General features: G+C 45.4%; 1 protein-coding gene across 3 annotated transcripts in view; it reads right to left on the bottom strand.

Annotated features, from left to right (window-relative positions):
- LOC138453101 (uncharacterized) overlaps positions 1 to 21,675 on the bottom strand; it is a 133,439-nt gene that overhangs the window by 47,317 nt on the left and 64,447 nt on the right. For all 3 annotated transcript variants that reach the window (XM_069605619.1, XM_069605618.1, XM_069605620.1), the window contains one exon: positions 2,991 to 3,050. In XM_069605619.1, coding sequence (XP_069461720.1) covers positions 2,991 to 3,050 — 60 coding nt within the window. The remainder of the gene's footprint in view (positions 1 to 2,990; positions 3,051 to 21,675) is intronic.

Here is a 21,675-nt window from a genome sequence, read left to right as displayed (position 1 = left end):
CACCTCTGCATACCATCAGGTGAGGCTACATAAGTATGACAACTTTCATTACCCCCTGAGGGTTTGTTCCAATACAAATGTATGCCGTTTGGACTCATATCATCAGACTGTTTTTCAGAATATTATGCAATGGTTGAAGGCATTTGTGTTTTGAAAACGACATTCTGGTCTATGCCGATAATTAAGATGCTCATAAGAAGAGGTGAGAATGAGTATTCAAAAAGCTACGAGCTGCGGGAATGACTTTGAGCCAGGAAAAATGGAAGATCAAGAGACAGGAAATTGAATACTTAGGGCATGTCACCTCTGCAGAAAGCATACGTCACAAGAAGCATTTAGCAGAGGCTATTGGGGGTATGCCAAGCCCTACTTATCGCAAACACGTACAGACATTTCTAGGAATGGAAGAGAACTATTCAAAGTTTATTTGTGATATGGCAAAACACACTGTGATCATGAGAGAATTGGTCATAAAGAAGGGGGCATTTATTTGGGACAAAGCTTGTGAAGAAGAATGTCATTTTATTAAAGGAGAAAAGAACCATCATCATGACAGATGCCAGTAATGTTGGCCTGGGAGCGGTTATAACTCAGAAGGAGGGAAAGAGTTCCTCATTGTTTTTGCCTCCGAGGCGCTTGCAATTAAATGGGCTGCTGAGAAATTTAGAAGTTTGTTTTGGGAACAAATTCTGTATTTCATACTGACCATAAGACACTGGTGGAGATAATAACATCAAAAGGATTAGACAAAGTCTCAACCACAATCAGGAGATAGGCATCCCGCCTTTAAGAGTATAATTGTATGATCAAATATATACCAGGAGTGAAGAATTATGCTGCAGACTGCTTGTCGAGAATGACGTCCATGGAAGAACAAGAAGATAAAGAGGAGGACCAGGAAGTGGTTCTGGAAGTTTCTTCCTTGCCCATTCCCCAATAGGAATGGGAGGAAGCCATGAATCGGGTTTGTGTAAAATCATGGATCATCTGGCAGAGGGGAGGCCTAGTAGAAGATTGAAGAATTGGATCTACCCTTTTTGTGTAACCTGAAAGATGATTTATATGTCCTGGGTGGAATACTGAGGCGATGTGACAAGTTTGTTTCACCAGAAAGAGTACGGGATTGTCGCATAGAACTTGGACGTGAGGGCCACCAAGGCATCGTAAAGACAATAGAGGATAAGAAACGACTATTGGTGGACAGCCTGTGATCTACAGATTGTAAGGGCCTTACAAGGTTGTATCCTATGTGAAAAAAGCAATTAAGCATGTGTGGTTTCCAGGTGTCCCATGGCGGTCACAAATATCATCGGAAAGACTGTGGCACAAGATGGGGATGGATGTTCGTGGTCCCATTTGGAGCAAGGGTGTGCTGTCTTTCTGTCTGTTGGTGACAGATCTACTCACCAGGTGGGTAGAAGTTCTGATAAAACTCAGTAATGGCGAAAAGTGTGATTGAAGTCTTGGAGAAGGTATGTGCTCGAGAGGGATATCCAAGTATCATAGTAACTGACAATGGGTCGCAAATTCAGGTCGAGAGAGTTGGAAGGCTATTTTCGCACGCACTCCATAGTACACAGAAAGAGTGCCATATATCACCCCCAGACTGACGCAGTGGCAGAACGTTTCAACAGAGTCTAGGAGGAGGCTATTAGGTGGCGTGGGCCAATGGCAGGGACTGGACAGTAACGGTAAGAGAATCTGTAATAGCTCATATGTTCACCCCTTACTGTGCCACTGGGTTTCGCCTTTTGAACTCAGCAAGAGGAGGAAAGCGAATACAAAACTGTTGCCTGCTTGGATGGGAAGAGCTCCAGTGTCAGGGAGTAAAATGGAAAACGAGTTGTTGCATGACAGAGCTGGTGTGACGGGAGGCAACTTTCCTGTAGTGGGGGACACAGTAAGGTTAAAACTGCCCATGGCCCTCATGGATGGAGGGTATAGATGGTTGAAACCCATCAATGTAAAAGAAGTGTTCAGGCATGCTATTAGGTTGGAAAATGGAGAGGGTGATGTTGAGAAGGAGATCTGCTGGTGTTGTGAGTGATGACAAAAACACTGGTGGTAGTTTTTACTTGCCGACTGACCACGCAATTCGAGGTCTGGAAGACAAAGTATCTCAAGGAATATGTGGATGGGAAGACCCTACGGTTTAGGTGAAGAATATGGTAGAACTTTGTGAAGAGATGGGTGTGTGTAGTATGGCTATGCTCACAACGGGAAAGCAACACAAAGCACAGCTGCTCCAAACGTTCAGAGAGAGAGCGTGGGTACGGGGAGCCAGTTGGAGAGCACCAGGAGAAAAGAGGATGAGGCAAACAGGGCTCTCTACAAACGTTATAATGTAATAAATATAGCCTTACCTACCTCTCGAGTCAGCACTTTATATGCTACAAACTGAAACCCAAATGACCTTTGTTCAGCGTCAGAGAAAATGTATCCATTTTGCTGGAAAGGATCACACTTAAATGTCGCCGAGACTTTTTACCAACTTTAACAACCTGGACCACTCATCCCCCATTCCAAGCTTGCAGGGGGTGGTGGTGCTGGGCAAGGCAGCAGCGGGTTTACCTCACTCATTGGCTACCACTTCATTCATTAGTCCCTAATGATGGTATTACAGAGACCTCGACGTGCTTGATCTGCAGGATTTTTAAGGTTTGAGCCAACCAATCTTAATATTTCAGTATATAGAAAACCACTTACTGATCTGCCAGCTAAGTTCTGCATAGGCTTTTACGATACATAAACATCCATCAAAGTTGCGTGCCAAAAGAAGGAACAGAAAGGCATTTTAGGATTTAAAGAAACTGGAAGCTGCCTTAAGTGCTCCCATGGTCTGAAGCCGTTCTGAAGAACTATGTTCACCAGGATCACGGTTCTTTAGTTTAGGGATCTGTCACTTTGCGTTCTGGGGGGGAAGGCCAGATGCACCCTAACCAGAAAACACATTTTAACCTAACAGAGCACAGCCCGGAATCTCTCCATACCTCTGAGAGGGACATCATTTCCAAGTGTCTTCTCTGGATCGCTGGCCTCTGTGAGTCCTCCTTTATTTTAAAAAAGAAAAGAAAAACATGAATACACTGGGACTCCAGAATCTGTAATAATAGAGTACCAGAATAAGTGAAAGTCATAAAACCTTTCAGTGGTTGCGCCACATAAAGAGGGCAACTGCATGCAGGGAGACTGGGCAGGGTGGCAGCTTTAATGATAATTGATGTAGATGCAGTCAGAACAACTAAGGGGTAGAGCAGTAGCACAGCTGATTGGCTGGAAGACTAACGCAGGCTAGCGAACAGTAAACTGACGAGTGTTCAGGACAGCACACAATGTATTACATTGCCGCCGTGGAGTGGGGACTACTAACTAAGAATTCAGATTTATTTTACTACTACAAAAATATGTCATTACGAGAGAGAACTATCACATACTGTGTACGTTGATTCAAAAGGAACATTTGAATGTGTCAACTGCTCCTAACTTGGCCAGCTACTGCTATCAGTAAAGTTCTGGTGAACCTGTTGCATGCAATAATTGATGTGTATTCAGAGACTTTTGCCTCAGTTACGGGCTAAATGGGTTAAAATTACCAATTCTGTTAAGGAGGAGAAGGGAGTTTGCCAGGGTTGTGCACTCGCCCCTTTTAGCTTTTCCTTTAAATAAGCAACCCAGCTGCTACTATAGCAGACCTAAACAGTGATTTACCAAAGCTAGATGGCCTACAATTAGGGATTCTACTCTATCGAAATGATTGCGGGACAACATTTAAACAGAATGGCTGTGCTGGCTCTGCTGAGCACCGTTGTATTGCACCAAAACTGCGTTTTGCAGTCACCAAAATAATGGTTGCGCTGTCTTTACCAAGCACATATGGGGCGAGATGGAACATGGAACACCCAGAGAATGGCTGCCAGTGTTTTATTTATGTGCACCAAAGATAAGAATTGAAAAGCAGTGCTGCTATGCTGCAAGCTTAAACATTTCCCATTGAAAAAGGAAATATTTTGCATTTAAAATGACTGTGCCCTGATGCTCTTTTCCACCGTTTCAACACAGTTTTGTCCCAGTGAGACCCAGCTATGTCCATCCATATTCAGGTTGTTGTTCAGAAAAAGGGGGCATTTCTCACTGAGTGACAGGCTGTGTCAGGCAAGATCTGTGAAATAACAAAGAACTTTATTCCCAGCCATACAGAAAAACGCTTGAATTTTTGCAACAAAATATCACAGCTAACTCTTCACAAGAAGCCCTATCTCTCTGTGCTTATGTCAGTTTCAGTGGACCTTTGCCTGGAACAGATTTCTGTGTATGAGAAATTGACTAGTGCTGCAAATAATGTTTCGAATCTAGATGTAAGAGAAAACCACATTGTGAAGTGACAACCAAGGAAAATTAACCATGTGTACAAATTGTGCTTTTTGCAAACAAGAAAATGTCTGTTTAAAAGTAAATTGTTGAATTAAGGCCCTGTCCTTGCGTAGACAGGTGAGGGGGAGGGGGGCTGTTTTAAAATATATTTAGGGTATTTAATTCCAACAGTCTTGCTTTCTGGTTCAGGAAAGAAAAATAAATAAATAAATACATTTGCTGGAGCCACAGAACAGGTTTTTTCCTGGCCTGGCTTCAAAGGGCTCTGCTTCCTGGGAACTAGATCTGCCTCCCTTCAAGGTGACCAGCCCCCGGGGCATATGAACAGACAAGGGTGGAGGACCTCGCACCCTCGTCAGACTCTGTGACAGTGCTCCAACCTGGTACAATGGATTTCTGGGACACATAGGTGTGACTTTTTAGCAACACCTCCCCTCAACTCAAAATGAGGAGCTTCAAAGTAACTCCAGGGCAACACTGTATTCAGGCTGGCTAAAGCCTGACATTTGGTGGGGGTTAGGAAGCATGCCCTTATTTGGAAAACCCTGGCTCATTTGAGGCAAAAGACTGTTCGGAATTAATAAACTTATTTCTGAAACCAGAAAATGCAGTAATACGACAGTTTAACATTTTAAATGTAATTGTGGTGAAATTAAAACAGGACATTGTAGCTTTCCCTAGAATGTAGGGGACACAAACGGCAGAAAAATGTGATTCATGGGAAAAGTATACATGGTATAACTTTTATATTTAATGCATACATGCTTTGTGAGAATAGGTACACATATCTAAAGGTGTAGAATTTTATGTGAAGTGGTTCCCACTAGAATGGCGAAAGATTATTAGAACGGCAAAAAATTATCATACAAATGTGGGAATTGGAATGACAGGTTCAGTGTAAAATCTGGAATCTGCCTATGTGATTTTCAAAAGTGCCAAAACTGTAAATAATGTGCAGTTTATGTCATAACTGATTTTGGCTAAAAACTGTGGGAGGGCCATGGGCATTGTAACCACACACCATATAACTGATGTCATGTCCATGAAGTCCAACCGGCTGACAGGAAGGCGGTAACAATCACCCCTGACCAATCCGGTTGTTAGAAGCATGTCAAGCCAAAGGTCTGCCCCCACAGTAAATCCTGTGATGTCACCTGCCTTATAAAAGGCAGAGACTCAGAGAGACAAAGGGACTGACTCTTCAGAATTTTCCAGCTCCTGAGTATCCAGATATTCCATATTCACTCTGCAAGATTCCACTGCCAGGCCAGAGCATAGCTGACCCTATCCAGGCAGGACCACTGATCCACAAAAACCACGCTAAAAAGCCGAATAACTCAGGGAGAAAGGGGAAAGGTGGCTGAATCCTCATTGGGATTATACAGTGCCACGTGCTTGCCCTGCTACCCGCTTTATCCAGCTGAGGTACAGCTGTGCCATGACCAGACCATTGCCCAGCTGTTTTCTTCTAGGAGAGCCTGCCGCTGTGACCAGTGACCAGATATTGCCTTTGTGTCCAGAAACCCGGTCCGCTGTCCAAAATATCCCATCCAAGTTCTTCCTTGCTTTGTTACCTTATATTAGGTCCCGTCCTATAGAAATCACATAACTGCTCTAGCAGAAATCCTTAAAACTGTCAGAATCCTCTGTGTACCTTGTGTAGGAAAATCTGTAGTGATCTCCAAGTGTTATCGCCTTCTTCAGCGGATTTCTGTCCTTGTGTAAGTCCTTAGTACTATTTTGATTAAATTAATTAATTAATTCTCTCTAAAAGAGGCACACAGCGTGACAGGGTTAGAACTGCAGCTTAACCCTTCTATTCATGGGTGGCATTTCTCTTTTCTAGCCACTAAAATCTAGTTTAAGTGAAACTTGTCCTTTCCTTTCCAAACCGATTTTCCTTGTCCACTGCTTTTATTTTTAAAACCAAATTTCCTTTCCCATTGAAAATCTCATCCTGTCATTAATTTAGAGTCACCCTTTCACTTTCTTATGATTCTTGTGATGTGTATATGTCCCTTAGTATAAGGACCGCATTCCGATTTGGTCTATTCAACCCGTTTTCACATTTAAACCTGTGAAAGTAAGAAAATGCAAGTTCTACACGTGTGATTTGACTACACTGCGATTTACTTTCCAAGTCGATTTTCTGAAATGTATGCCAGTTGTTAGGACAATGATTGATACTTTGCTAGGGTTCTTACACTGTTATACTCATTTTCTTCTTCAACCACGCCTGTAAAATAAACATTAATTTCACGGGCTGTTTTGCTCAGTTTTCGGGGGAGCTAAATCCTCCTCCTATTCAGTGGGGGTAAGTCAACCAGAATTTTAATTCCGATTGCTGCACAGTGTACTTGTCTCCTTGGTACACATCCCATCCATGCAAAGTTTGATTAATAGGAGTTTGAGGGAGTGTTGCAGGGGAAATCAAACTGTGATACAATTTAAAATCCACTCCAAAGTTAATTTTGCTTTCTTTTAATTGTGTAGTGTTTATCTTACATGAAAAAAGTCTAAGTGAGTGCATTTCATCAATTTACCTTGTAATTATCACCCCATTGGTGATTGCTGCCCACCCAATATTAATTGTGTGATTTCATTTGAATTTAAAATAAATAAATATTGTATTACCACCCACCGGCCTGGTTCATGGTCCATTGTGGCCCGGGGTATTTGTAAAAGGGGGTGTGAGACGGGTTAGGTGCCAGCCCTATCTGAATTCTTAGGAAATAAAGCAAAAGTGTTGTAATTGTGCGCTGCATCCTAGGCCAGTGGGAAGAGTCCTGGGCTGGTGTGTGACACCCGATTAGAATCGCTAACAGGAGGCAAGATGGCAGCCTCCCGCTGTTTAAGGGGCTTGGAAAACAGTCAATGCCATGAGACAAATCCTACCTTCTGAACTACATGATTAGCTGGGAGGTCACTTTTGTCATTGGGTGCTTAATATATTTATATTTGTATTGTAATATATTGCAGGTATTATGTACTGATAATGTGTTTCCTGATTGGATTCGATTTGCAAAAAAGTGCACCTCCCTGAGGCTTTGGGTTGAACAGGTGGGAGCACCCAATGTAGTTTTTTATTGTTATTGACAGAACAAGGCGGCAAAGTTCCACAAGATAACATTTGGAATTGTGATAATAACTGGTCTGTGTCACATATAGCTCAAGAATCACTCCCAGTCCCAGAGGTTCAAGGGTGTTTATTCAAGATTTTTTGGGGTCTATGACCGTCTTTCTCTCGCCTGGTTTAACCTCCTTCCTAGCTCTGGCGTCCTTTACCCCAGGTTACTGCTACCAATTTTTTCTCCCTCAGTATATTAAAATTCCACATAAGATGCGATGAGGGCCTAAAGGCTCTTGGCCTCATCTCTCTAAGCTTCCTCAGGGGCTTTCCTCCCTACATTATTCAAGGCTTAATGTTAGAATGGGAATAGTGCCTTGCAATTAACCCACTGGATTTAGGCCCCTTCGATCATGCTCACTCTCACCTTTCCCTTTCCTACTCTCTGTCCCTCCATCTCACTCCTCCCACCAGCTTTTTGTCTCTTAGTTGTTTCACGGCTTCCAGGTCGTACCTCTACCCTTTCATTTTGCTCTTCTTCCTGCTACTACTGCTCCCTCCTCCACACTAGTACTCCCTCCTCCATGATCCTACCTCCTCCTCCTCTCCACTACTTCTAAGGCACCTTCCTTTCACCCCGTACTCCAGAAGCTTCACAGTCACTCCTGCCACTATCCAGTCAGGCACACTTCCACTGCAGAACTACTTCCACACTCTAGCCAATACCTTAACTGTTTCATTCATACATCTCCTCTACAGTCCGCCGCTCCTTTCTCCCTCCTGCTGATCTCTTGGTCGTCCTCCATCTCCACCTCTGACCTCACCCAAACAACACACACTTACTGCTTCCTGTCCCCTGGGCATGTTCCCCTATCTCTGCTAGGATTGGATAGATCTCCTTGATCAATCTGTCCGTGCCTTCCCCACCAGCGGCAGGTGGGGGGGGGTGGGGAGGGAGGGGGTGGGAGGTGTGTGTGTGTATGTGTGTAACAAAGTAATAAAAAGGGGGCTAAACCCTGCCCATTTTCTGCTTGTAGTATTTCTCCCAATATTTGGTCTAATTATTTTATTCTAAGAGCGGAAATGGTTGGCTTTCGTGCGAACATTATTTTCCATGTGCGCAACTAACAAGGTAAGTCACTTAGTGAGCATGCACTGTTAGTGACCTATCCTCTCTGAAGAGAGTTTGGAAGTGAATTTCCCCAACTGCTATAAAATCAGTGGAAAAGGTGTGTCTTCCAACATTTTTCCCAAAGATCTAGTATAAAAAAAAAAAATATTTTACATATGATTTTAAAGTGAGCTCAGCAACTAGACTTCAAAACTAACAGAAGTACCTAGCAAAAAGTTCTCATTTGCTGACAAAACTCCATGCATGCGCAAAGAAAGCATTGTGTATGCAGTACAAACAATAGGTTTAACTGTGGCTATTCAGTTGCTGACTGCTCAGAGGCAATACAGAAATTATTTGATGCCGTTGCAGAAAACACTCATGTGCTTTACAAAAAACAAATATCGTTTATCGAATCGGAGTTGACTAGCAAAATAATCAGACATGATACTTGCCAATAAGAGTTTATGTGCCACTTTAATGTTATTCAGGGGACAGGAAGACATACCTCTCAAAATGTATGCCAGGTTGATAATTGCATCAGAATAACTGCAGCACAGCGTATGAAAATCAAAATTCCTATGCTCATGCTTACTGTTAAATTTGTCCTGGGAACAGAGCAGCGACAACACTTACTCAAAATCAGTGTGACATCTAAAAGGCATACATACCACAGTAGGAATAGTCCCAACAAAAAATAGCAAATACAAACAAGGCTACCTAACCCCACAAAGTGCCACTGATATTTACGAATCTCAAGAACAACTTTATGAGGAAAGAGCATCTTTAAGCATAACGTATCTGTATTGGCTAAGCTAACGTACTCCCTGAAAAATCATTTTGATTCAATTTAGGGAGTAAAATCCAATCAGAACCCTGCTCATAATCCTTACATGGAAATTGAAATGACAGGACACATAATACAGGCTATAGTTTTGCCCACTCCTCCTCACCATCGACTAGATGAAATTCAACAAGAGCCTCACTGAGGTTTCTTATAGAGCCCCTTGGAAGGAAATCACATAGATTTGTCTTAAATTAATAGCAGTAATGTTCAGAGGTACAACAGATGGACTTCCTTGTCCTGTAACGAGGCCCCCCCCCACTCTGTAATTCACTGTTATCAGTTAAACAAGATGCCTGGGGATTCTAAAGGCACTAAATACAGAAAAAGAGGTTATATTGAATGGCAATCAGTAGCTGAACATAAAATAAGGTGTAGTTTCCTTGACTGTCACTAGAGTTGCCCTTCTTTTAATGCAAACAAACACCACATCTCATGTACTATCGAAACATCCGACTTGTTTTTTTTTTTTTTTAAAGTGGCCGATTTGATCTTCACCCCCGTGAATCTGCAGACACAAAAGTATTTTGCAGTGCAAACAAGACTGTTTGAAACATCCCCCGCCCTGCTATTGTTGGGTTGGATTATATAAGTGCTCAGTAAAAACATTTGTGTATATTAGATAGTTACCATATCACGTATTAAGGTCTATGGCCAATGGAACCTGGAAGATCTGGGAAAGACGCATATTGTGTGAAAGCATTGCAGCGGTCTGAATAGCGTTGCCCTAATGCTAAGCATGAGGCATGCCAGGCAGGGCCCATACCTATAATTCCTTCCAAGCCATGTAAATGATTCTCTACACTAAAGTTAGCAATGCTTAAGTCATGGAGGCTGAGCAGGACATTTGCCTACTCAAATGGCAATTCATATTTCAGGTTTAGAATGTATTTATGTATTTCATTTGATATAGCAGCAAAACCATAATGCCTTCACTTACAAGAGTACTGCTTCAAAGCACCTTTGTGACATATGTACAAAAAATAGGAAACATGTGATGAGGATACTGATCCGAGTAGCCTGCTTACTTACCGTCAGTTTCCGATATTTTAGCCGACTGTTGGGTTACATAGTGTTAAATAGTGTGATTGATGATTTTGCTAAAGCACCATGACTAACCGAAATTCTGGAGCATGAACATTATTCATTTTACAACTAACATAAAAAAAGTACATTTTTGGTACAAGAGTGCAACACTTTTGCAGAGCCAAGGAAGGCCGATTCAAGTTTGTCCAGGAATAACTAAATGTGGCCTGGTTTGAAAGTTCCATAACAGCCGCGTTCCATGCGGCGAAGAAGCGCAGGGACCCCGTTTGTACAGCAGGAGAACTGCTGCTTACCCTACAAGCATTCCTGCTACAAACGTAGGACAACCACATCGATCTAACAGCGGCTAGAGACACTTACACTGGAATGATTTAGTGGATTTGATGCCTTGGTTTACTTCTGCCTTGAAACACAAACACTTAAAGGATCTATTAAGAATAGGATGATTAGCCAACATATACAGATGAATGTGAGGCAGATGCAACGCAATAGCACAACAAAGAGTGCCAATAAGTGGAAATTAAGTTATATTCTTTAAAACAAGGAGCCCGCCCTGAAGAAGGACCATGTGTCCGAAATGCATCGGCTTTGGCTTCTGCACTAAACTAATTGAAAATTAAAAAGAAAAATATCAAACTACAATATACTCAAAGGACTTTTGAATTTCTTTTGACAATTAAACTCTACTAATTCAACAACTGAAACTTTCTGAAGTAATATTGACTACATAATAGGTGTCTCCAGGCTCAGTGAATGTTTCACTGAGTACTTTTCCTTTTCTGGGTTGAAAGTTAATAAGTGGTAGAGTCAAGCATGAGAGCCATAGGCTGGGTGGGAAGGTTATTTGATGAATGTGTGAAGACATAGCTCTGTTAGATATTCTGTTCAAGGAGGATATTCATATTCCTTTTTAAGCTCTTGGAGGGTATAATTTGTTTCCAGGGCTTTTGGTTTTTAAGGTCACTCTTGTAATGTAAATAGCTAGATCAGAACTAGAGTAGTTGGTGTAAGCTAAATTTATAAAGAGAGAAAGCAAGTGCCATGTAACTGCCGTGAATTGTGCATTAATCATTATTGAGAAGGTGGGCGTTGTCTGTGTGCGCTGCTAAAACTCTTCTAAGCAGCACCCAGAGGGATTCTGGGCATGCGCACAGCTAGAGGGAACATTGATGGCTCCCGGTTATGTCCCTGGTGGTCAAAGGTGCCATTGTTATGTTCGGCAGCCCTGTGAAGTCATTGAGTCTTCTATTTATTTCAACAGCGTCCTTGTGTGGCTTGCGCAGCCGTGGTGAATTACTGTGTCCGGTACCTGCTTTGCCAGGTCGGTCTCCTTCTCCCGACATCGGTCAGCCATAGTCCCCGATATCCAGCTGGTGGAGCGTCTCCCTCCCTCTCTTTTGGAGTTTAACGGCACACAAACACCTAGGCCTGGGGGAGGGGAGTAAATTGGGGCCCTCTCTGCTGCCACCGTCCACCTCAGAGGTAGGACTGGCTCTGGATTTCTCACTGGTAGGCCTCCCACCCAAAACCAAGGGGCTCCCATCCCCTCTTGTCAAGGCCAGATCACTGGCCTTGTCACAGCTGATAATTTTGTCAATCACTTTTAAACTAATATTTATTTTTACTAATTAAATGTTTATTTTATATTCTGAAGGATGGTTCGTCCAAATACAGAAATACTATACTATTACTGCTTCACAGTCATTTGTGCAGACATTTTAACAACCCATGAATAAATCTGTTCTTAGAAAAAACACTCAGAGCTCCACATTTCCAGATGCTCAGAGATAAAGAGATGAAGATCCATACAGACTTATCTGGCCCACCGGACAATGTAAAGGGTGGGCAAATAAAAATACCCCTCTTTGCTATCAGCTCTAGAGCGCTAAGAGACAGCACATAATACATTTGAATGGTGATAATTTACATTACGTGGGTGCACAAAATCCAAGCCAAAAGACGCGGCCTCTGCGGCCACCTCCTCCCTCCCTCCCCTATGGTGCGTGTTAGGAAAGATTTCGTAATTGTAGGTTATTTTCCTTCCATGTGGCAACCCCTAAACTTTTTGCTGTTGTTTTTCACCTTGTTCTTGACTTTGCCAGAGAAGTGCAGCCTTCTGCCGCACTCCTCTGGGCTTTCGCTCCTTTCTTACGGGGAAACTGATGTGCCCTTAAGACAGTCAGTACCGGGGAACGCTGTTTCCCGTAGTTTCTTTTATCATGTTGCGGCTTTCGTGCAACATGACACAAGAGGGCACTGTAAGCTAAATTACAGCTCTCTTGGGTCTCTAGCCTTCTACAGGCCCTAGATACTCGTTTAGGATTGTATCTGATCGGTGCAAGTGATTCAGGGACGGGAATGGTGGCAGCGATCGTTTTTTGTGTTTTGAGCTCCTTTTGGCGTTCTAAGCGCGTTTTCCGCGCTTAACCCAAAATGGTGGCCTGGCTCCCAAAATGGCCAGACCACGAGGCTCCTTTGTCCTGTCCGCTGACCGTCTTGCTCCCTTCACCTTCCCCAGGTCGAGCCGACCCGGGGCCTTCCTTATTTGGGCATGTACTTTCCCGCGAAACACGGATGCTTTTCGCGGGCTTCTACATGTCTTGTGTGTGCCTCCAGGATGTGGGCTGGGATGTCTGGTCCCAATACACATCCTGGGTGCCAGAGAGTTTAGGGTGGTGTGAATGCCTGGGACCACAGTGGTCCGTGATTGGTCCACGAATGGTGTGAGTGTTGATGAGCGGATCTCCCATTGGGTCCCCTCCGTTTTGGCGCGAAGGGAACCGTGGATAAGAGGGGGCTGGAAACACCACTACCATGTCGATCTCCCGAGTTCTCACGAACGAAGGAATACAGGAGCCAACTATCCTGCAACCACGAGGCTGGACCGAGGAATCGCTGGTGACCCGCTGAAGGACTTCTCCTCTGCACTGCTGTCGCCTTGTGAAACCCTTTTCACCTTTGATCGAACCAGAAGGCCTGTACTGGTACTTCGACCCTTGGAATTGCGGGAACAGCTATTCTCGGCATCTTCACCATCTCCTGCCAGTAAGCCTTCGGAAGCGTCTCTGGGCCATCCAGCTGACTGACCAGCTTACCCGGGAGTCTTGCTCTGTAACCGCCGCCAGGTTGTGTAGTATTTCGAGTCCTTGTCACTCTCACACGCTTCGTACACTTGGCGTTCCCAAGTCTGAAGTGAGTAGTGTACATTTGGCTCAGATACACACGGCCGCTCCGTTGCCCTGCTGTGGTAACAAACTGTGCGGGTTTCTTCGATTGGGACGTCTTTTTACTCAACACCACGACGAGGCGTTCCCTGCTCTTCTGAACCTGCCAGCTGCTGAAACTGACGCGGAGACGCCTGGGTCTGCTTGCATCGGGGACCGGTGAGTAGCATAGCTAGGATCTGGTCGCCCTCCTGCAGGAGCCCATTGCTTTTCCCCGCTGTGTAAAACAGCACCCTTGTCCGTACTCGCGCTCTCCTTCTGCCCACTATGGAGGCTGCGCTTGAGTCGCGGAACTTGTTCTTCTTCTTTTGTGCACTAAACTGAACTGCCTGATTTCCCTCGAAGAGCTTCTCCTTTTGCCCGTTGGCACCAGCGCGTGCAGGTACTTTTGAGCACAAGGCTCCACTCTTCGCAGGGCTCGGACTTCCATCTAGTTAGGTGCCTCTGAAGGCGAACTGGGTCTAAGCATTATTTCGCACTGCCTGTCTTCCTTCCCTTTTAGGTGGACTACCCATTTCGTGCATATAACGCTTGAAACTGTCGTATTTGTATATATATTGTGTTGATATGGTATGTGTTCGTTTACTATTGTGATATTGTGATTTTCTCGCTACGGTCATTGTTTTAAAGGCCTTGAAATAAATGTGTATATATTTTTAATATAACAACTGTTTGGAGTAGTTTGTAAGTGATCTTGCTTTGTGTGCTCATTGCGGGCTTTCAGTCACCCTCACCCCTCTTGAGACCTAGTCTTGACCGCCGCGATCGCTACCTTGATTGGTCTGGCTCGTCCAGAGGTTACCCTGTTCCAAGTAATTAGGTTGGCCTTCTGAACTTCTGCGCCACCAGGACAGAGTTCAGAAATCCGTCTTAACAAATTGGTGTGCAGCGGTGGGATACGACTGAAGGTATCCAGTGTTGCGCACGAACGAAGGCATTTCAGGTTATTCCAACCAGGACACGTAGTGAATTGTTGTAGTATAACTTTAAAAAGGCCATAGTCCTATCTAACAGTATGGAAACAAATACCTTGTTAACTTTAAATGCTTCCAAATCAGAAACATTGAAAAAGATGTGTGCGGAGAGAGGTGTTTCCTCTCAAGGCACGAAATTGGAAATGATCCAAAGAATCGTGGCGTGGCAAGAAGTGCAGCTTGACGCTATAACTTCTGAGGACAGTGCGGAAGGTGGTGGGGCTGCTCTCAATGGTAGAACCGACGGTTCTGCCGCTGCACTGATCCATCGCGACCACGAGGACAGGGAGGACGAGATGTCTAATGTTTCCTCTGCCAGTGCTGATGGGGAGGCTATGCTTGAATTCAAGAAGCAAGAGCTGCGGTTTAGGCAGCAGGAGCTTGAATTCAGCATAGCCAAACTAAAAATCGAACAGGCAGAAAAACAAAAAGACAGGGATCACCAGTTGGAACTGGCCAAGCTTCAGTTTGCAAATGGGTCCAAGGGTCCTGGACATGGGTCTGGGGCTTCCTCTCATCCACGGTTTCCGAAAGATCTGCTCAGTGTGTATGAAGAAAGGAATCACATTATGGACTGGCTGAATGCGTTTGAGTATGCATGCGAAGTTCAACAAGTTGACAATGCTGATAAGATTGCCTGGTTACTCAGCAGACTGCCCCATTCTGGCTGTAGTGCCATTATGGAAATGTCGAAGGCTGAGCGAGCTGATTTCGCAATGTTAAAGCAAACTCTCATTTTAAAGTTTGGGAAGACTCCGGCCCAATATTTGAAACGTTTCAGAGAGTATAAGAAAAAGGAAGGTGGTACTTGGGTATCTTATGTCACTGAGTCCTTGAAAAACTTAACTGGCTGGGTCGAAGGTTATAAGGTTTCTACCTTCGAAGGCATGATAAATCTTGTCATGCTGGAACACATTTTTGCATCTTCTTCCCCGGAGCTTAAGCAGCATTTGGCCGATTCGAAGGAGATAGATCCTAAGAAGCTGGCCATTGCAGCCGACTTATGGGTGTCACATCGAGTGTCCCATAAGGACAAAACTCATCCTGGTAAGCAGGAGGAAGGGAAAAAGTCCAAAGATGTGGAGGGTGGAGCATCTGATAAATCTTCTTCTCATAAGGGCCACAAAAAGAAAAATAAGGGTAAGACACAAGAGAACTCACAGGGTAGTGGAGGTCAGCCTCCGAAACAGAACTTTGGTTACGATAAGCCTCCCTATGTAAACAGACCCAATGGATCTTGTTTTGCTTGTGGAGCAACTGACCACGTGAAGGGGGATCCCCGGTGTAAGGTTAGCCCTTTGGGGGTCCACTCCGCTAATCTGGCCTTCTCCTCCTACGAGGAAGAAGAGATTACAGGAGCATCCTTCTCCTCAGACTCATTTCCCAGCGGGATAGAGGCTGAGGTAGTTTTAGTGTCCCTGGGTTCCTGGGAGCCTAAAGTCGCAGAGGCTTATGCTAGGATTCCGGATAATACCAAGCACTACTTTAAAGACAGTGTGCTGATCAATGGAGTAGATACTCCAGCTCTTAGGGATAGTGGGTGCAGTCGCACTGTAGTGGATTCTACCTTGGTAGACTCAGAGGAAGTTGCCAGAGCTACTCTGATGCCCACTAAGTTGGCTAACGGCCCACTCCGTATGTTCCCAGTAATACCTGTAAATCTTACTTTAAATGGTACAGCAGTCAGGATTCCAGTGAGCATTCAGAGAAACGTCCCGGGAAAGGTCTTGTTAGGTAATGATCTCAGAGCTTTAGGGCTGGTAGGAGACACTGCCGAAAGACCCTACACACGGTCTCAAGCACGGGCAGCATTGGCCAAGACCAATACGCCGCCCCAGCCGAAGGGGAAACCCAAGGCGAAAGGAGTCAACAAGTCAAGACGAGGGAAAGAGAATATTCCCCCGAGCTCGCCTACCACTGCGGTGGAGGAAGTTGGTCAATCGCCCGGGCCTGACGAGGAGGTGGCGATGCCTGAAGTATTTGACCCAAACGATCATCCTGAACTAAAAGACTTGTTAGTTGAAGGAGGTCCTGATAGGGACGAATTCAGTAAAGGCCAACGTGAGTGCCCATCTCTGGAAGGCCTAAGGAGACAGGCCTGCTCCCAGCTTGAGGGTGAACCTCCTGGGACGCATAGGATTTATTGGGAAGGTGGACTCCTGTATAGTGAGCCCACAGAGTCTACAGAAGGAGACCATAGGAGGTTGGTGGTTCCCCTTGCTGTTAGGCCCTTCCTCCTGCAGTTGGCGCATGAAGTTCCCCTTGCTGGTCACCTTGGTATGAAGAGGACCAAGCAAAGGTTATCCATGCACTTCTACTGGCCCAAGATGGGGGTGCAAGTAGATAGTCACTGCAGGAGTTGTGCCTCCTGCCAGTTGTCTGGTAAGGTTGGCGCGACAATCCAAGCTCCGTTGGTACCACTCCCAGTTGTGGAGGTACCATTTGAAAGGGTAGGGATCGACATCGTTGGTCCCCTTGACCCGCAAACATCCTCGGGCAATAGGTTTATCCTGGTGCTGGTCGACCATGCAACCAGATATCCTGAGGCCATCCCATTTAAAACTGTAACTGCCAAGTCAGTTGCAAAAGCTTTACTTGGCATATTTACTAGGGTTGGCTTCCCTAAAGAAGTTGTGTCGGATCGTGGCAGCAACTTTATGTCGAAGTATATGCAGGCTATGTGGAAAGAATGTGGGGTCACCTACAAGTTCTCTTCTGCATACCACCCCCAGACCAATGGTCTGGTGGAACGTTTCAACAGAACGTTAAAGAGCATGATTGGGGCTCTGGAGGAACCTCAGAGAAGAAAATGGGATCTTCTTTTACCATGCTTACTGTTTGCCTACCGAGAGGTACCACAGGAGGGTGTTGGCTTCAGCCCCTTCGAACTTCTGTTCGGTCATCCCGTACGGGGACCCTTAGCCATCGTCAAAGAGGGATGGGAGATGCCCACTCCCCCTGTTACTACCAACGTAGTTGATTATGTGCTAGGGCTCAGAAAACGGATGGTACTTCTGATGGGCTTGGCTAGTGATAAATTGAAGGCAGGACAAGCGCTGGTGAAACATTGGTACGACCAGAAAGCTTCCCTCATCAACTTTACACCTGGTCAGCAAGTCCTGATCATGAATCCCATAAGGCCTCGGGCTTTACAGGACAAATGGTCAGGCCCTTACACAGTGGTGGAGCCCCTGGGTGAGGTTAACTATTTAGTGGACCTTGGAAGGCCTGGACAGGCTCCAAAAGTGTTTCACGTGAATAGGCTGAAGGCTTTCGTCCCAAGAGTCGAAATCGCAGCACTGCTGCTGGCTTCAGATGTTGAGGAAGAGGAGTCTGAACCTCTCCCCGACCTGTTCCAAAGCGGTCCTTCAGATAGCTCCTTTGAGGGTGTCCGAGTGGCCCCTCACCTGACTTCTGATCAGCAGGCTGAGGTGAAAAGTTTGCTTAGGCAGTTTTCCCCCCCTGTTTTCACAGTCACCTGGTTTGACACCTTGGTGCAAACATAACATTGACACAGGAGACAGTGTACCTACCAAAAGTAGGGGATACAGGATGTCAGACAAAGTACGGTCTTATATTAAGACCGAGGTCAACAAGATGTTAGACCTTGGGGTGATTGAACCCTCTAGTAGTCCTTGGTCCAGCCCTGTGGTTTTGGTTCCAAAGGCAGGCACTTCTGAATTGAGGTTCTGTGTGGATTACAGGGCTCTGAATGCTGTCACCAAGACAGATGCTCACCCCTTGCCTCGAACAGATGAGCTGGTGGATACTTTGGGTGCCTCCAAGTACCTCAGCACGTTTGACCTCACTGCTGGCTATTGGCAAATAGCTTTAGCAGAACATGCCAAGGAGAAGACAGCATTTTCTACTCCAGACGGCCTTTACCAATTCCGGGTAATGCCGTTCGGGTTGAAGAATGCACCTGCCACTTTCCAGAGGCTTGTGAATCATGTGTTGAATGGGTTGGACGAATTCTGTCTTGCATATCTGGACGATATAGCAGTTTTCAGTGCCACCTGGGAAGACCATGTGAAACACCTCGGGATTGTGCTCCAGGCTCTTCAGAAAGCACACCCGACCATAAAGGCTAGTAAATGCCAGATTGGACAAGGCTCAGTGGTTTACCTTGGACATGAAGTAGGTGGAGGGAGGATACAGCCTCTTCCCAGTAAAGTACAAGCAGTAAACGACTGGCCTACCCCCACTACGCAAACCCAAGTGAGAGCCTTCTTAGGACTCATGGGGTATTACCGCAATTTTGTGGCAGACTATGGCACCATAGCTGCCCCTCTGACTGCCCTCACAACTCCGAAGAAACCCAAGAAGGTAACTTGGACCGACGAGTGTGAGAAGGCCTTCAATGGCTTAAAAGACTCCTTGTGCCAGGCCCCTGTCCTCAGGGCCCCCGATTATCAAAGACCTTTTATCGTGCAGACGGACGCCTCTGACACTGGGATAGGAGCTGTACTATCACAAGTAGATGAGAAGGGTAAGGAACACCCTATTGGTTTTATTAGCCGCCAGCTTAAGGACAGAGAGCTCAGATGGTCCACGGTAGAGAAAGAATGTTTCTCTGTTGTGTGGGCCCTAAGGAAGCTGAGGCCCTACCTCTATGGGACCCACTTCACTGTGCAAACTGACCATAAGCCCTTAAAGTGGCTAATGAACATGAACGGGGAGAATCCAAAGTTGCTTAGGTGGTCCATAAGTCTACAAGGCTTCGACTTCACTATTGAGCATAGGCCAGGTGTCCAACATAGCAATGCTGATGGGTTGTCCAGAATGTTTAACCGACCTGAACAAGAGACTCATCCAGGGGTGGATTAGTTCCCCCTTTCCATAGTCTGGGAGGGGCGAGTGTTAGGAAAGATTTCGTAATTGTAGGTAATTTTCCTTCCATGTGGCAACCCCTAAACTTTTTGCTATTGTTTTTCACCTTGTTCTTGACTTTGCCAGAGAAGTGCAGCCTTCTGCCGCACTCCTCTGGGCTTTCGCTCCTTTCTTACGGGGAAACTGACATGCCCTTAAGACAGTCAGTACCGGGGAACGCTGTTTCCCGTAGTTTCTTTTATCATGTTGCGGCTTTCGTGCAACATGACACAAGAGGGCACTGTAAGCTAAGTTACAGCTCTCTTGGGTCTCTAGCCTTCTACAGGCCCTAGATACTCGTTTAGGATTGTATCTGATCGGTGCAAGTGATTCAGGGACGGGAATGGTGGCAGCGATCGTTTTTTGTGTTTTGAGCTCCTTTTGGCGTTCTAAGCGCGTTTTCCACGCTTAACCCAAAATGGTGGCCTGGCTCCCAAAATGGCCAGACCACGAGGCTCCTTTGTCCTGTCCGCTGACCGTCTTGCTCCCTTCACCTTCCCCAGGTCGAGCCGACCCGGGGCCTTCCTTATTTGGGCATGTACTTTCCCGCGAAACACGGATGCTTTTCGCGGGCTTCTACATGTCTTGTGTGTGCCTCCAGGATGTGGGCTGGGATGTCTGGTCCCAATACACATCCTGGGTGCCAGAGAGTCTAGGGTGGTGTGAATGCCTGGGACCACAGTGGTCCGTGATTGGTCCACGAATGGTGTCAGTGTTGATGAGCGGATCTCCCATTGGGTCCCCTCCGTTTTGGCGCGAAGGGAACCGTGGATAAGAGGGGGCTGGAAACACCACTACCATGTCGATCTCCTGAGTTCTCACGAACGAAGGAATACAGGAGCCAAGTATCCTGCAACCACGAGGCTGGACCGAGGAATCGCTGGCGACCCGCTGAAGGACTTCTCCTCTGCACTGCTGTCGCCTTGTGAAACCCTTTTCACCTTTGATCGAACCAGAAGGCCTGCACTGGTACTTCGACCCTTGGAGCCAGATGTCTTTCTCTCTCCTTTGATGAGGTTACGTATTTTACTAAAGATCTTGTTGAATCGGGTGTGCAAGTAGATAAATGAAAAACATGGCATAGAGAACAAAAAGATGGCAAGTCAAGAAAGTTCATGAAATGGCACCTCTGCCATTCGAACATATGGTCGCCTTCGAGCTAAGGAGTATGTATGGATTTAACTTCAGCTAGCACTTTTCTGAAACCTAAGTATTGTGTGTAGCAGAAACACAGATTAAGTGGTTTTAAGACTGATTCCTTTCTTTATCATGAAAGAACAATCTTTGTTGCCATTTCCACATAGGTCCTTGTTTGGGGGAGGAAGTACAAACCTTTCCCTTAATATGTCAGAGCCTTTCTGCTTTTTGACCACCTCTTTGTCATCTCTGATGAAACATGGGCAGAAAACCGTAGCCGCATTGCTAGCATTTCAAGCCTAATTGTCTCCAGCATAGAACATGGTTACTTTTTACAAGACTCCATTCTCCAGTGGAATGAGCACCAAGCATGTCCTTGCACATTACATCAAACCTAAGGAGGCATCGGTTGAATTATCAAGGCACAATAGCATCAGGGATGGCTGTAGTGCGTTGGAACGACACCCCAAATTGTAGCTGCTGGTATTATGTACTTGGCGCATCTTCTAGGAGTGCTACTCTAAGGAGACAAGAAGCCGCAGTTTCCCTCATACTACCGTTTCTCTGTATGATTCTGTGGCAGTGGTTGGGAATAAGCGCACACGTGTACAATGGCATAACATTTATAGTGACTCATGTTGTTCTTTCATAGTGACTTCTGTTGCTCATCTTCCTACACCCACTCACCCATTCTTCTTTTATTGACTGGGTAGGAATAGGGGGCTTGCAAGAGTACAAGCAACCCTGGCACCAGGGGCCTACCCAGAACGTATGATGCATGATGAAGAGCTTTAGTTTTAACATCTCTGTGAATCAGTTTCCAGTCCAGCTTGCATGTTGATCTAACAGTGTAGGCCTCAGAGGAACAGTCGCAAAAAGCAATTCCTACCCAAAATAGTGCAGAGGATGGTGGCAAACCTGCTCTAAAAGCAAGAGTAGAACACAACTCTGAGTAACTGGCAGTCTGGCTTCCTCTTGCAATGACACCGAAGATACCTTGGTTTAGTGTCAGGGAAAATGTATTTTTCTTG

The sequence above is a fragment of the Ambystoma mexicanum genome, chromosome 4p, assembly GCF_040938575.1.
Source record: "Ambystoma mexicanum isolate Mex_15411 chromosome 4p, UKY_AmexF1_1, whole genome shotgun sequence".
Lineage (NCBI taxonomy): Eukaryota > Metazoa > Chordata > Amphibia > Caudata > Ambystomatidae > Ambystoma > Ambystoma mexicanum.
Note: the sequence above shows the minus strand (reverse complement) of the source record. Positions and strands in the feature narration are given on the sequence as shown.